Source organism: Quercus suber, unplaced genomic scaffold (genome assembly GCF_002906115.3).
Source record: "Quercus suber isolate HL8 unplaced genomic scaffold, Cork oak 2.0 scaffold_730, whole genome shotgun sequence".
In the NCBI taxonomy this organism is placed as follows: Eukaryota; Viridiplantae; Streptophyta; class Magnoliopsida; order Fagales; family Fagaceae; genus Quercus; species Quercus suber.
In genome coordinates this window covers 94,594-111,818 of record NW_027070170.1, presented here as the reverse complement: position 1 = coordinate 111,818, position 17,225 = coordinate 94,594, and the positions used below count along the sequence as shown (strand labels likewise).

At 35.8% G+C, this 17,225-nt stretch overlaps 1 protein-coding gene across 1 annotated transcript; it reads right to left on the bottom strand.

Moving 5' to 3' along the window:
- Positions 1 to 1,348: 1,348 nt before the first annotated feature.
- Positions 1,349 to 5,838, bottom strand: LOC111999516 ((S)-N-methylcoclaurine 3'-hydroxylase isozyme 1-like). The gene is given in 3 exon segments (XM_065766675.1): positions 1,349 to 2,097; positions 4,896 to 5,405; positions 5,407 to 5,838. Coding segments are annotated over 3 exon segments (1,515 nt in total). The 5' UTR covers positions 5,806 to 5,838; the 3' UTR covers positions 1,349 to 1,491.
- Between the last annotated feature and the right edge of the window lie 11,387 nt (positions 5,839 to 17,225).

Below are 17,225 nucleotides of genomic sequence, written 5' to 3'. Positions count from 1 at the left end.
AGGAAAATTGTATTAGTGAAAATGTGATGCAAAATTCATTCACATTATACACAGTCTATCCAATAGCATAATAGGTGCTGATGGGAATTATTTTAGCAGTATATTAGCATTGTTCGCAGCGCAGCTTCAGACCTGTTTTTTGTATACAGGAACTATGGGCATAAGGATCTCATGAGTAGGGCTGTAAGCGAGTCGAACTTTGTCGAGTAATGCATGTTCAAGTTTAGCTTGATCTTGTGACAAGACTAAAAATGATGTTTAAGCTTGAACTCATGAGAAAGCCAAAAAGCTTGAGCTTGGCTTGGCTTGCCTTGGCTTGGCTTGATTAATTAGTCAAGCCAAGTTCAAGCTTAATATCAAGTTCAAACTTGAGCTCAAGTCAAGCTTTTGAGCTTGAGATCTTCAAAAAATTACATTATTAAATGCTTAAATCTCTAAAATTAAGAGAAAAAAAATAATAGCATACTCATTTTATCATGCATCTAGTCCTACTAATGATTAGCCATTATTCAAATTAAAATTTTACATAATTAAATTCATTCATACATCATTTTTTGTCTATAGTTTCAGAAATTGTTTAAAATATAATTTTTACATTCACGTTAGACAGTGATGAACTAGAAAAATACTTGTTTGTAATTATTATGAATGAAAAAAGTATAAATATGTTTCATAACTTTACTTTAGATGATTGATAGTTAGGGAAGGATCATATGTGGCCCACTTAATTAATTAATTAATTTTTAAATGTAATTATAGTCTAAAATGGTTTTTGGTCAATTTAGATGGAAAGAAAAAATGGTTTAACTTATCTCCAGTACTTTTTTAACTGAAAACCTCCTTTTGTTTTAAATACTAAATAGTAAGGGTAGTGGGCTTTAATCTTCACATTTTATTTAGTTAGTAAGTGATATGGTAGTTTCTCATTAAAATAAAAGAAAATTCCATTTAAAAAAGTACTTGAAGATAAGCCAAATCCAAATTAAGGTAATGGGTAGTGGTCTTATGTTGGCCATGTCATTATTAAAATATGTGTAATGAGTATATTCAGTTAATACATATAAACTTATAAATAAGCATTTTCTTGAATTGTTATGTATCAAGCTTAATAGCTCACAAGTTTGTTCATGAACAAAATTTTTTGTTTGGGTTCAATTTGTTTATTAAACGAGCCTAAAATTAAGACTCAAGTTTGACTTATTTATAAACAAACAAATACGAATAAGTTTTTTATCAAGCCGAGCTTGAGTTGTTCATGACTTACTTGGTTCATTTACAGCCTTACATGAGGTGGTGCATTAAGGCAATCACACTGAAAACCTAAATTAATTTTCAACTTTTAAAAAGCTTGAAACAAAATAAACCAGCTTTATAAAGATACAGTCAAATGATAACATAGTAACATATGACCCAAGTCACATAGACTACATGTTTATTGCCAGAGAAAGTTGAAGAGTACACATGAGGAGGAAACTGGAATGATAGTTTTCTTTACTTTCTAACTTCAGGAATGAGGTATAAAGGCTGTTCTTTCTGCAAAGTTACACCAAATTTCTCACTCATGTCTAGTTTCTTAGGATCACATCCATGAGGAATAGACCAATCAAAGTTATGAATTAATGAAGCAAGAACTAAGGGTACTACTTTCGCAGCCATTGGTAGACCAGGGCAGATTCTCCTTCCTGCACTGAAGGGTAAAAATTCAAAATCGTTCCCTTTGAAATCCAGAGCTGATTTGAGGAAGCGCTCTGGTTTGAACACTAAAGGGTCTTCCCAGTACATGGGGTCTCGCCCAATTGCCCAAACATTCACTAGAACTTGAGAATCCTTTGGAATAGTGTACCTTGTCACTTGGTATGATTCAATAGCACGGTGAGGTAGTAGTAATGGTGCAGGAGGGTGCAACCTAAGGGTTTCTTTAACAGATGCCTGTAGATAGCTTAGCTGAGGTAGGTGGAATTCCTTTACCACATCTTGTTTGATTTCTCTCGCAAGTTCTTCTTGAACTTTTTTCATGGATTCTGGATTCTTAATTAGTTCTGCCATTGCCCATTCAATTGTTGAACTGCTAGTGTCTGTACCAGCAGAAAAGAGCTCCTGCCAATACATGATAAAATTAAGTGTTATCTCAAGAACATATGTGAAAGGGGAAAAATCTCTTAAGCCCAAGTAGACGGATCCATCGTTTGCACGGCCCTATATGGACGGACCTATTGTGAACGGGCCGGACACAGACGGGCTGAATTATGCTGGGCTAGATTATCCATGGGCCTGTTGAGCCCCTAAGGAGGGATATTTTGGCCCATTCTCGTAAGAGCCCAAATAGTAAAGAGAACAAGTAAAATGCCTAGTTAATTATGATATTGACCATAAATAATCCTTAAATTATGTGCATTGTAATAAATAACGGGTTATTATTGAATACTTTGAAAGTATATCCTCTCACTCTCACATAGAAATGAATTTCACTTACTACAGTGCCCACCTCCATACGAAAGAGAGAGAGGAAATATTTCCCAAACTGTCTAATAAATTTCCACAAACAAATTAGAAAAGGCAAAAGGTTGGCTGAGAAAGAGACCAAAATCAAGGACTCAAATGTGTCCTGATACTTGGAAGCACTGGCGGAGTCGGTGGGTATTAGAAGCATTTTACTATTTTGCCCCCTTTGACACTAATGAATTCACTTCCATAAAATAAAGCAACTTGGTGTGTTTGAATTGAACTTATTGTTGCTGAAACAAAAAACAGAAAATACTGTAACAAAATAATTTTTAAATCTGTGAATAGTACTGTGAGACCTATTTTTAATATTTTTTATTACATAAACAGTGCACAAACAGTGCACGTACTGTTTATGCACAAATTTTTTTTGTCTCCCCAAGTCAAACAATGCGGCCCAAAAAAAAAAAAAAGAGAGGAGGAAAACGCGTTTGCTGAAACGCAAACGTGAAATCCAAACCCCACCTTAGCAACCACATTTCGTCTTTTCCTAAACAAATGATGGTGATCTGTGGGTCCCACGTAAGATATATTTTTTTCATATAAAAAAAATAAGTGTTTGTGTTGACTTTACTCTCATTCGCAGAGGTAATAGAGCATTCACAAAAGCTAAAAATTTAGCTATTTGACATCACAAAAAAGTTATTTTATATATTTTACTTACATACATGCTGTAGTAGTAGATTTATTTTAACTTTTAACATAATAAAATAATATAAATATCACAATAAAATAAGATACCTACTATAATAAAATAATATATTTATTATAAACATCACAGCTACACACAACCATAGTGTGAACATTTTTTTCTACTACAAGTTCTCTTAGTAGACCCAAAATAGTAAAAAAAAAAAAGACTATATTTTTGTGATAGTTATTGGATATTCCTAAAGTACCATAAATGTATACTTTTCTCTCTCACATAATTATGGATCTCATTAATTAAATTTATTGTGAAATTTATAATTCATATGAGTGAGAAAAATACATATTTATTATTCTCTCAAATATTCAATAATTTTTCATATTTTTTATATACAAGAGTAATACGTTGCTAAAACACTTATTTTAAAATTTCAGTAAAAAAAAATAAGCGCGTTTTGGTTTAAGAAAGTGGAAATAAACGCTCACTTAAGTCTATTATCACAATTAATTTCACACTTAACAACCACATTTCGTCCTTTCCTAAACAAATGATGGTGATCTATGGGTCCCATGTAAAGATATTTTTTTTCATATAAAATAAAAAGTGTTTGTGTTGACTTTATTATCTTTCGTGGAAGTATCAGCAGGCCCACAACATAATTATAAGAAAATGCTATATTTTTGGATAACTATTGGATACTCTTAGAGTATTATAAATATATATTCTTCTCTTTTACATAATTGTGAATTTTACTGATTAAATTTATAATAGAATCCATAATTCATGTAAGAGAGAAGAGTACGCATTTATTATACATCTAAAGTATTTAATAATTTTCTATATTTTTGTATACAAGAGTAATACATTGCTAATTACTAAAACACTCATTTTAAAATTTCAGTAAAAAAAAGAAGAAGAAGAAGCACATTAGAAAGTGGAAATAAACGCACACTTAAGTCTATTATCAGAATAAATTTTACAATTTTTGTCACAACTTACCTACGTAACAAGTTGTAAATAGTAAAAATAAAATAGTGGGTCCATGATTCTATCACTTATTAGTTGTCATGTGACAAAGTTGTAGTAAAATTGGGAAACTAGTTGTGATACTAAACTTACTCGGTATACAAACACTAATTTTAAGCAAATAACTTTTTTCACAGGCAAGTTTCACAGTTGTTAAAGTAGTTGATTGTGAATAGTGCACACAACTAACACTCATAAATCTATTATTTTTTCTTCATCACTCATAGTCAACCACTCCAACAATTATGAATTTTATTCTGAAAAAACTTAGATCTATAGCATTATTGAGCACTTAAAATCTACAAATTTTAAAGTTTCCGCTGACATTTCCCTTTCATCTCTTGAAGTTTTTGTATAAACTCAAAATTTAGCTACTTAAAATAAGAGTGGAAGAAGAGTAGAATTCTACATATTTTTTTTAAAAGCATTCAAGAAAGTGAGATATGTATACAACTTTACATGTATATTGCTATATTCTTTAACATTTTCATATTTATTTATTTATTTTTTCATTATATTTTGAGGATTCAAATTACATATTTAAACTTTATGTACTTAAATTATGCTCTTAATTTGATTATTATTAAGTATAAATTGATTGTGTTTGATTTCTTTATTTTGATAATATGAAATATGTATTATGGACACAATTACATAAACGCATAGTTTTTATATATATATATATAGAGAGAGAGAGAGAGAGAGAGAGAGATCAAACCAGGAGCAATTGATTGATTTGCTTGTCTGTAAAATTATTGTCAATCATAACATCCAAGAAGTCTTGTTCTTGCGAAACAATACTTCCTTTTCTTTCTCTTCTTTCTTTGATGATATCTGCCCATGTAAAACTGATCCTCCCAATTAAATCCAGGGCCTTCTTTGTTTGACCTTGAAGATCAAATCCACCTAAAATTGGAAAAAAATCGGATACATTTGGGGCAGAACACACCTCCATGAGTTTCCTTATGAGTTCCTTCAACCCTCCACCCATACTTTCATCCTTCAAGCTGATAAAATCACTTGATAAAAGAACATTACTTAACATGTTAAACACAGTAGCAAATATCACTTCTCCAATATTGACCACCTTACCTTCCATTGTGCCTAATAGTTCCACCATTTCCTTCACCTTTTTCTCTTGTAAACATGCTTGAGACTCCAAGGCTTTGCCTGAGAACAGTTCCGCTCGGCAAAGAGTACGTAAAAACTTCCATCGACCACTGCACTCAAAGAGCCCATCCAAGTGATAAATTGTCGAGTTCTGACTTCATGTATGAGAACACATTAGGAACATGGCGGCCGGATAAGACTCTATCATGTGTCTTGAGAATTTCCTTGGCAACATCAGGTGATGATCCCACTACCATGAGTTTAGTTCCAAGCCTCAAAGAGATGAGTGGACCATAGTTTTTTGCAAGTTGGGTTAGAGTGACGTGGGGCTTGTTTCCCAGTTGGAGAATGTTGCCTATGATTGGCCATGGATTTGGACCTGGTGGAACTAGTGGGGACTTGAATGGTGAAGATAAAATTTTGAAATGCCTGAGGATGAGAAAAAGGAGAGGCAGAACAAGTAAAGGAATCAAAACAAGGCTTCCTTCCGTGCCACTTGTTTGAGCCATGTTTTTCATGAACCAGAGCTAGTTTTCGCAATCAAAAAAGTGGTTTCTGAGTTAGCTAATAACTGATGAGGCAGGAATGGGGGTGAATATGTAATATTCCTCTCAACCACTCCATAATTAAATTTTTTTTTTACCACGTGGTCTAGATGTTGACGTTGTGACTATCCCGAAATTCATGTTAATTGACTATCAATTAGGCCGCCTTCCATTAGGCTAACTAGGAACGACCCAGCATTTGAAGTTAGGGAGGGCAAAGTATGCTAAAAAAGTAAATTTCAAACTAGCCTCTAAGCACGCACATGCTTAGAGGCTTTTCTATTTTTTAAATAATGGTTAATTTAGAGCATTTATTATAATTTAGAATTACTATATTTTCTAATCACAAAAAAAAAAAAAAAAAAAATTAGGGGGGTGATAAAAAATTATTTCACTACACATAATACTCATCACACCCTTATGTTTTTTTTGTGATTGAAAAATGTAGTAATCTTAAATTATAATAAATGTTCTAAATTAATGTTTATCCAAAAAATAGGAGAGCCTCTGAGCACACGCGTGAGAGGCTAGTGTAAAAGTAAAACAACTGAAAAAATCTATTTTTGTAGGGGAAGAATATAAGTGAAGAGACATTTTTCAATTCCTTTGATGCTAGAAAATAAGAGAGAGAAATTTTAAAATGAAACAACCACTTCATATAAGAAATTTAAACGTGAGGAATTTAAAAGAGATGTGAAAGTGCCTAATTTTAAGGAATATGGATAACATGAGAGAGAGGAAAAAAAACTGTTTTATTATTATTTACAAAAAAAAAGAAAAAAATTATTTCACCAACAAAAAATTGTTTAATGTATAAGTGATTCAAGCTAATTTTTTCACCAGCAACCGTGGAAAGGAGCAACTTATGTAATTCTTTTTTTTTTTGAAAACACTAATGTAAAGAATTAAACAACCAAAAAATATCAAATTCCACAAGTTTGGTACATGATTGTATTAGGCACACAATGTCAACCACGACGTGGCATATCACAATGTTATGAATCTCATACAGAAGGTTATTAAAAAATAATAAAAAGAAGAATCTCATATAGAAGTATCATAAGCAAAGTGGAAAAAAAAAAAAGAAACTTAGAAAATCTCTGTCCAGTGTAAAGAATAAAGATGTCGCTCTACTACTTTTCAGAAAATCTACGTGAAAATCTTAAACATACCTTGGATTGTGAGAGATTGAGTTTGTTGCGGTGAAAATCTTAAACATGCAATGAAAACAAAACAGGAATTGAGTTTGTTTGCGGTGAAAATCTTAAATATGCACTGAAGACAAAAAAAGGGATTGAGTTCTTTTTTGATAGGAAGGGCTGGGATTGAGTTTGTTAGAAATGATAGGCCAAGAAAAACTATTATTTTTTGATGGGAAGGATTCTTCTCCACTTTGAAGTGTGAAAGAAAGGTTTGCATGAACATGTCAGTGGCAGTGCTTCTCTCTAACGTCGTCAGCTACTAAGTCATTGATGGAGTGGATGAAGATGCCAAGGCTTGGTCTACCGGTATGAAAATCCTAATACCATTCGTTGATTCCTGTTGAAAAAGCAAAACAATTTAAGTAAAAATAGAGATAAAAGTAAATAAACGTAAACAAAGGGAGATGTTGATAATGATTCACCATTAGCATCTGCTTTGTGTTGTTGGAAATGGATTGAGGGAGGAGAAGTTTGTGTTGTTTTTATAGCAAGGAGAAGTGTTGGTGCTTGTTTTTTTTTTTTTGGATACAAAGTGTTGGTGCTTGTTAGTTATGTAAATTATTTGAATGTGAGTTAGTAAAAGGCGTTCATGATGGAAACTGTTTAGTTTGAATTTTATCACTTTGTTTTAGATTTGATTCTTTTTGTTTGAGATTAAAAAAACAAAAACAAATGCTTGATTTTTTTTTTTTTTTTTAATAACAAAACGTGCTTGAAGCTTTATTTTCTACCAACCATCAAATCTGATTAAAACTCCTTTTACTTCACTTTTCTTTCCCTACACTTTTTTTGGTAATGCGGTATCCATCCTCTCCTTTTACTCCATGATCTAACGTTTGTTTGATTTTTTATTTTTTTTAAATGAAAAAACGTGCTTGATTTTTTTTTTAATAATAAAACCTGCTTGATTTTTTTAGAGAGTTTGCTTCTTTTCTTTAAAGTTACCAACTAACCACACATAATTCCCTTAAAAAAAAAAAAAAAAAAAAACTGAAGATAAAGAGCAAATTGCTCCTTGAGCAGCTTCCCAGTCTCGTCCACTCCCAGCTGATATGCCCTTTTCTCTTAGCTTCAACTGACTCCTTAGCCAGTTGAATCGCCTGTTCGGTTGCTCGGGCACTCTCCCTGGCTTTTTGGAGCTCAGCCCTGAGACCCTTCACCAGCTCCCTTTCGGTCGCCAGGTTGATCTTTGACGCGCACAGTTGTCTGTACTGCTCCTCGGCCTGGGTCAAGGCGTTTTGGAGGCCAGCCTTGCAGTTGTCCCTCTCCCGAGTCACGACCTTAAGCTGCTCGGATATGAGAGCATAATTATCCTTCAGCTGGCCAAGAGCCTTCTCCGCTTCGGATTGGGACTAAACTACTACTTGGGCCTCGAGGTAGGACTTTTTGTTCCATTCCTCAAACACGTAAATCTGCTGAGTAATCTGCATGACAACATTTTTAGCACTAGGTGAAGAAAGGAAGCAAAGCAAATTAAAAATGGAACTCAAATCAAGAGAGCAAGTTCATTTACCAGGGCCATATCCCTCTTAAGGGATAGGAAGAGCTCTTGCTGGTTGAAGCGTCTATAGGACTCCATATCGTGAGGCAGGAGAAGTGGCTACTGCAGGGCCTCAGCAACGTACCCTGCCCTTCCCCTATCATAGTTCCTGAGGATGTGTCCCAAAGAATGGGGGCGCCATCCAGCTCAAGCCTTGGGGACCATATGCGAGGTCCTACTCCTCGGCGGACCTCGGCCCCAACGTTCTCGTCACGGCTTTCAGTGGAAGAGGCCCTCTTGCCTCGATCCCTCGCCGTCTTCTGCTGCTTGCTTACTTTTGGTGGCAATCCCACCTCCCTCTCTTCGGGCTCATGGGGCCTCTTCTTCTGTAAGTTTGTCATGGGCTTCAGGCCGAGTTCAGGAGCCTTGGGGGCGCGGGAGGTAGGATCTCTGCTGTTGAGAGGTCCCAGGGCCTTTTTACTCAACCTTTTGGCCCCTATTCTTCATCAAGCGTTTCAAATCCGCCATGTCCTCATCCGAAGAGTCATCGGGGAGGGCAGTTACCAAAAATGGGTGGACACTGGATTGCCTATCACCTCCCTCCTCGGCGTCCGAGACCTCTACTACTTGATTTGCCCCTGAAGCTTCCCCTCCGAAGTAGAACTTGTCTATTTGTTCTTCTAGTGAAGAGGTGGAGGAACCAACCTTTTCACCCTCAACCTCTAGTCCGAGGGGAACTTGCTATAGTGGCTGGAGGAGAGGGGTATACCCCGAGGGTTTGGATGTGGTACTGGTGGAAGGTCGTGTAGTGCCAAAAAGCCCTTGAACACAACGTTGATACGGTTAAGACGCTCGTCTCCCTGGACTATCGCGTTGCCAACCGGTTGGAGGTCTTTTCACCTCGCTTTGTACCCTAGGATGAGGGGAGCCGATCGAAGTTGTCCGTCCTCGCTTACGAAGATCTCAGACCGCAGCAAATAGTTGAGCGCGGCGAAGTTGGTAAGGCTGAGCCGAGGAGATATGTTTCTTCTATCTGTTACAAGTCACAGCAGAGCTTTGTTAGAAACCGAAAAGCGGCAATACAAGAAGAATCAAAAACTGCTAAAAGACGAAGGTCCTGAGCCTATGGTTAGTGTGCCTAAGTCTAACGTGTCCCACCTGGCTCTCCTGCTCTGGTCAGACAGTGAGGGCCGTCATACCACGCGCCCGAGATGATCACGTAGTCATCCTTCATCCCTTTATTGGATTTGGGAGGCAAGAAATGAGCCTAACAATGTCGGACCGGGACTTTAAATAATATCCCACCCCTTGCTGGCTGTGAAACTCATACATGTGCACCACGTCGTGCAAAGTGAGCCCCAATCCTAGGTGGCGGTTGAGGTCCTCAATGGCTCCTAAGATCCTAAACATGTTAGGTGCGCACTGCCAAGGGGTGATCCTATGGTTTATAAGGTAACTAGTGGTGATAGGGCCCATAGGAATCGTCATGCCCCTTCTAGGAAGGCGATGAGAGGGATCACGACCTCCCCCGTTTCCCGATCAGTTAGTATTTTCTCCGGAGGGAAATACCTTACACCCACGTTTGGAGGTAGGCGGTATGTGGCCCTAAACTTCTCCAACTGGGCAGGGCTGTCTACCAAGTACTCTAGTTTACCCATCACTCAACGGACAAATGGAGGCACAACGTAGCAGTGAGGAAACGATCGCTCAAACTGAAAAATGGATGGCCGAAGAGAAAATTGAAGGATTGAGATGATGAAAACTTACGGGAACTGGGTTAGAGACCGATCTCTAAACTCGCAGAAGGATTCCTAAGGACTCTAGGAAGAAGCAAACTCGGCGATTGGAAGAGCTCTAAGCGTTTGTGTGCTTGTTCTTGTGGGATGGTCTGAAAATTGCAAAGTGAGGAGAAATGTCCACCTCCGAGATTTTATACGAGGTCAAACGAAGAGGCGGAAGTTATTTCTCCCCAAGTCTCGATGAAAAGCCCCGCCCGTTGGATCAACAGCCCACCGTTGGATGCAAAGGACAAGGCGCCCCCTGAAGTAATTAATGTAGCGCTTTGGGAATACGGAAAACAACAGCAGCAATGATGGAGCACGCGCATCTACACCTAACGCCCATGCCAGGCAGAATTTTTGTCCGCTTTCAAGCCTTAACTCCATGACAGGTCAAAATCCCATTTTTTCTCTTCGGATGCGAGGGAAAAGTAAGATTTTTAGGGGCTATTGTGGGGGGGGGGGTAAAAGCCCAGAGCTGCTTAATGGGCCCGGGGCGCCCTGCTAAGGACTGTTATATTTTCGAGGAGCAATAGGTGGTTGGAACGGCCCATCTGAAGGCAGGAGTCACAGAAGTAAAGGGGAATGCCGTCCGAAGAGGTCACTGCTGGTCCGAGGACGTCCTACTCCTCGGCCACAAATAGCCTTGATCAAACAAACGTGAGGAAGACCCGAATAACCTTCCTAACAATCTCAATGATAATGATAAGTTCTGAGTGGATCCAGAGAAGATCAGAACTAGAGAAAAATATCTAAAGGAAAAGCTACTACCACCGCATTTAATGCGCTACAACAGCTTTTCTGGCCGCATTTATGTGGAGAAGACCCCTGAACAGTACAACCTCAGCTACCGCCACTCACAAAGAACTAAAGTAGACACATGACGTGACATGCACTTGAGTAGATGCGCGGATGAAGAATAGGTGGACGATGGAGATGATAGGAAAGGATGCTATATAAAGAAGAATGGTCCCTGATAATGGGGGACGAAAAAAAAAAAGAGAGAAAAAGGAAGAGAAAAGCTTTACTGTAGCCCTGAATGCTGTAATCACTGCTCACTTAATAAAACATCTCTTCGGATATTCATTCATGGAGTTGTTCGAGCTTTAGTTTATGTTATCATCACTGCACGTAACCTAGCCAACTATTCTGTGCTTTATAACCAGCCCAGCTCTTTCGCCCACTCTCTACAAATTTATTGTTCTGGGTTCGTTGGGCCTTTAACCCATATCCTTTGGGCTTGGGCTACAAAAACCGACCCTACACTAAGTATTTTTAACACACATATGAGAAGAAGAGAAAATATTTTTTAAAGAAACTTATAGTTGTGTATATCCAAAATGCTCTAACTCTTTGATACACAGTACAGGCTTTAAACCTTTTTAAAAAACCTTCTCTCCTCTTTCCGTGTGTATGCTAAAAATACTTAGTATTCTCCTATATTTTAAATTAATAATAGTATTTGCTTGAGCAATTAAATTAAGCCATTCACTCATTCTTATAGACTTGTTTATTAATTTTGTAGAATAAAGTATTTTTTTTAAGTTAAAAATTTTTATTACCTTTGGCTTGGCCTCCCATAAATTTTTTTTTTTTTTTTTTTTGATAGGACCCATAAAATATTTTTGACTTTACCACTAACTATACAAATGCTTATCTATACTACTATTTAATGAGTTGCACCTGTTTGGACCGAATTTTCTTTTTTTTCAAAATACCCCTATTTCCCTAGGTTTAAGTAGAGACAAAACTAAGGATAATTTGGTAAAACTACGTATTTTAAGTCCCACTAAAACATTACCAACAAAATAGGACCACTTTTTTTTCTTTTGGTGATTAATAGGACCACTCTCTTGGTTAAACGTTTTTAATTTTTTTTATAGAATTTGTTTTCCCATCCGTCTCCTTAAATTTAGCAAATTATTAACATATACTTCTCCTTCTCTTTATCTTCGGTTACTTTTTTTTTTTTTTTAAGGAAATTATGTATGGTTAGTTGGTAACTTTAAAGAAAAGAAGCAAACTCTCTAACAAAATCAAGCAGGTTTTATTATTAAAAAATAAATAAATCAAGCACGTTTTTTCATATAAAAAAAAAAATCAAACAAACGGGAGATCATGGAATAAAAGGAGAGGATGGTTACTGCATTATTGAAAAAAGTGTGGGGATAGAAAAGTGAAGTAAAAGGAGTTTTAATTAGATTTGATGGTTGGCAGAAAAATAAAGCACGTTTCAAGCACGTTTTGTTATTAAAAAAAATCAAGCATTTGTTTTTGTTTTTTTAATCTCAAAGAAAAAGAATCAAATTTAAAACAAAGTGATAGATCCAAATTCTAGGGGGTGGGACCGAGAATTCATTTTGGCAGAATTTCCACCGTGATGATGCTAAAGCCATTTTGCATGTACCATTGAGTTACAGAGATATATCTAATATAGTGGTATGGATTGGTGAGAAATCAGGTGAGTATTCTGTTAAGTCGAGGTATCGTGTGGCGCGAAAGGCATGGAGGGAATTGAACTGTGCTGAATGTTCTAGAGGAGCTGTGGGAGGGGAGATGTGGAAAACTCTATGGAAGCTAAAGGTGCCAAACAAGATTAAGGTCTTTGGCTGGCGAGCTTGCCGTAGCATTTTGCCAACTCAGGTAAACCTGTCCAAGAAGCAGATTATTGCAAATAACTGATGTGAAGCTTGGAAGATGGAACTAGAAACTGAAATCCATGCATTATGGAATTGTGGTGTGGCACAGGACATTTGGGCTGGCTACTCAGCTAGATTGCAGAAGAGCCATGTGGGTCCGGAGGATATGCTACAATTATGGGAGGAACTAATGGCTAGGCTCACTATTGATGAGTTAGAACTTTTCCTAGCACAGGCTTGGATAATATGGAATTGAAGAAATGCTTTGATCCATGGGAAACAGTTGCAGGCACCTGGTATTCTAAATAAAAGGGCTGCAGATTTTATGGAAGAATTTCGGCATGCTTAATCCCGCTTAGTCACAAGTCCGCCAAGCTCAAACCCGATTAGCTGGAGACCACCACCTCCAAACCGGTTCAAACTAAACTTTGATGCGGCGATATTCAAGGATGAAGAAGCTTCAGGATTTGGAGCTATTATTCGGAATGAACGTGGTGAAGTTATGGCTGCATTTTCAGGTAAGGAACCACCGGTGGCTTGCAGCGAGGAAGCTGAAACCCTTGCTTGTAGATGTGCAATGGAGTTTGCATTGGAGTGTGGTTTTAGGGAGATGGTGGTTGAAGGAGACAACCAATTGGTTATGACTGCGCTGGAGAGGAAGAGGAATCTGTCATCACGGGTTGGCCATATTCTGCAGGATGTGCTTTGTCTGCTTAATGGGTCTGGTTGGTCACAAGTACTATTTGCTAAAAGGAGCGCCAATACAATTGCCCACTTATTAGCTAGGCATGCAAAAAATGGGTCACATGATGTAATCTGGATGGAGGAATCTCCTCCACCTATAGTGCAAGCTTTGTACCTTGACTCTGTCTCCATTTAATGAATTATGAGGATATTTTCCTCTTCAAAAAAAAAAAAAAAAAGTTTTTAATAGTTTCCATCATGCATGCCTTTTACTAACTCACGTTCAAATCATTTACATAACTAACAAGCACCAACACTTCTCCTTGCTATAAAAACAACACAAACTTCTCCTCCCTCAAACCGTTTCCAACAACACAAAGCAAATGTTGATGGTGAATCCTTATCAACATCTCCCTTTGTTTACGTTTATTTACTTTTATCTCTATTTTTACTTAAATTTTTTTGCTTTTTCAACAGGAATCAACAAATCATATTAGGATTTTCATACCGGTAGACCAAGCCTTGGCATCTTCATCCACTCCATCAATGACTTAGTAGCCGACAACGTTAGACCATCATTTCTAACAAACTCAATCCCAGCCCTTCCTATCAAAAAAGAACCAAATCCCTTTTTTGTCTTCAGTGCATGTTTAAGATTTTCACCGCAAACAAACTCAATCCCCGTTTTGTTTTCAGTGCATGTTTAAGATTTTCACCGCAACAAACCCAATCTCTCACAATCCAAATAATGCTTAAGATTTTCACGTAGATTTTCTGAAAAGTAGTAGAGCGATATCTTTATTCTTTACACTGGACAGAGATTTTCTAATTTTTTTTTTCCCACTTTGCTTATAATATTTCTGTATGAGATTCTTCTTTTTATTATTTTTTAATAACCTTCTGTATAAGATTCATAACATCGTGATATGCCATGTCGCGGTTGACATTGTGTGCCTAATACAATCATGTATAGAAAATATGGTACATGTTTGTTTATTCATACAAAACATAGACGAATGCCATTAATTCATCTACTTGGGATATTAATTTCAAAGTTTTTTTTATATATATATTTTTGTTACATATTTTACCAAAATGTGGAATTTGATATGTTTTGGTTGTTTAATTCTTTACATTAGTGTTTTCAAAAAAATGGATTTTTTTCAATTGTTTTACTTTTACACTAGCCTCTGAGCACGCGCTCACGCAAGTGTTTAGAGGCTCTTCTATTTTTTGAATAATAGTTAATTTAGAGCATTTATTATAATTTGAGATTACTACATTTTTAAATCACAAAAAAATCTAAGAGTGCGATGAGTATTATGTGTAGTCACGCGAGTGCTCAGAGGTTCTTTTATTTTTTTGGTAATAGTTAATTTAGAGTATTTATTATAATTTGGGATTACTACATTTTTCAATCACAAAAAAACTTAAGAGTGCAATGAGTATTATGTGTGGTAAAATAATTTTTCATCACAACCCTAAGTTTTTTTTTATGATTGAAAAATGTAGTAATCCCAAATTATAATAAATGTTCTAAATTAACCATTACCCAAAAAATAAAAGTATTTTTTATTTTTGCCTCTAGTACATCTTATACATTTGTTTCAAATTCCTATATTGCCTCCAATATTTAATGTATTTTTTTTTTTTTTTGACATGACCCAGTATTTAATGTTATCAGGGTATAAAAGTATTCTTCTATTAAATAACCCTCCAATATATTTTTCCCCACTCTTCAGCTATTTAACTGCTTCACAAACTTCCAATACGTTACACAGACATTTCATCATCCCCACTCACAATCCCAGAAATTAAATAAATAAATAAATAAAACCTGACAATAGTCAATTTGGCCTAGTTGCATCCGCTAAATCTAAAGTTGAATAGCCTCATGACGTGCTTGATGCAGATAAAAATATCATAAGGAAATATCCTGTCAAATTCATTGCAAGAAGCATTTTCTAAAGCAAATTGAGCACAATATAACCAATTTTCATAACACCGACATTGCACAAATATACCTATAATCATATAGCAACCTTAAAAATATATTATGAACATAAGGACCCAAATTAACCAAAAGAAAGAGTGAATGTAATGGATAATAAATGAGAATATGAGATACAAAAAATAATCAGAATTTAATCTACAACACAACATTGTGACTCTGACAACATATCATTCTCCCAACAAGAACAATTCCAGTTAAAACTTTGGCCCCAAGTAAGAACACGTAAAAGAAATTGGCTGTCCTTTCCCTTAACAAGTTCCCTTCAAGGAGCTTGCAGAATCGATCTGGAAAAAATATATGCATGATAAAAGTCCAAGTCTGCATTGTCAAGGTAAAAATACATGTTAAAATTGGCAAACTTGATGATTACTTAGGCTCAATCAAACTTCAAAGAATCAACATAATTAATCATTGGAAAAGATAAACATAAACAATGAAATAAATGCATCAGGACAACTCAATCCGAGGGACTTTCCCTGTATAGATTGTTTCAGTTTGTTTTGTTCCACACTTGATAAAAAAGTGACTCTAAAATAAATTACAAACTTTAGTTTTACAAAACCTTTTGCATAATGCCAAGACATAATCTCTAAGNTTCCTCCATACAAGCTTCCCTTTAGATTACACACGCTCTTCAACTTCTTTGCAAACAACGATTTGCAGTCCGAATTTAGTGATCTCATCTGACCAAACCAACGTTCCTACTCATTTTTCAAGTTTAATTAAGCTCTTCTGTGTAAACTAATAGAGATGTACAGTCAAGGAAAATATACAATCACAAAATTTATAATAAAAAAATTTATAGTCTAACCTCAACAATCCCACCACTCTATTTTCTCTTCCTCTTTCAAAACTTCTCGCTCTCTCTCAATTTAAGTCGTATATTAGGATTCCCTAAATTGAAGACAATATTCAATCTTACCAATGGGTTACACATTGAAAGTATTGTCTTCGAAGATAATGAGTGCTTATCTTGCTATGTTAAAGAAAATGTCAAATGATATGCAATATAGCATAGTCACTAATAGTCATATTACATTCAACTATATTTATATTAAAGTTTGAGTTGTCTGTGATGCTATGGTACTAGATCCATCATAAGCATAAAAATGATCATAAGTTCAGATATTGATGAGATACTGCGGTCATAGATTTTGACAACATTTGCCCCTTCTGAAAATCTAAACAATTTATAGGATTCTAACTACAAATATTTGGTATATAATCTATGATGCAAAAATAATTTTGGTATCCCATATAATAGAACTAGAGATAAAAACTTTTAGTTAGATGCATACCATTTATTTATTAACCTCTTCCTATAGTATTTATTGTTTCAGTTTGAGACCAATATTATTTAATTATTTTTTTATGAAAAGCTTGAGAACAACATACTTTTAGGCAAAGTTTTCCCATGCATTGCATGGATTTCTGACTAATATTATATAATAATTTAATGTAAAATGCATTATATTTCTAGAAGAGAAAAAAAATGGTGTTCCTTCCTCTCATATTCACAGTGGACTCCACCATGAATTTAATGAGCAGGCCTCGCTATGAATATGAGAGGATGAAATATCATTCTCCGTTCTCTGA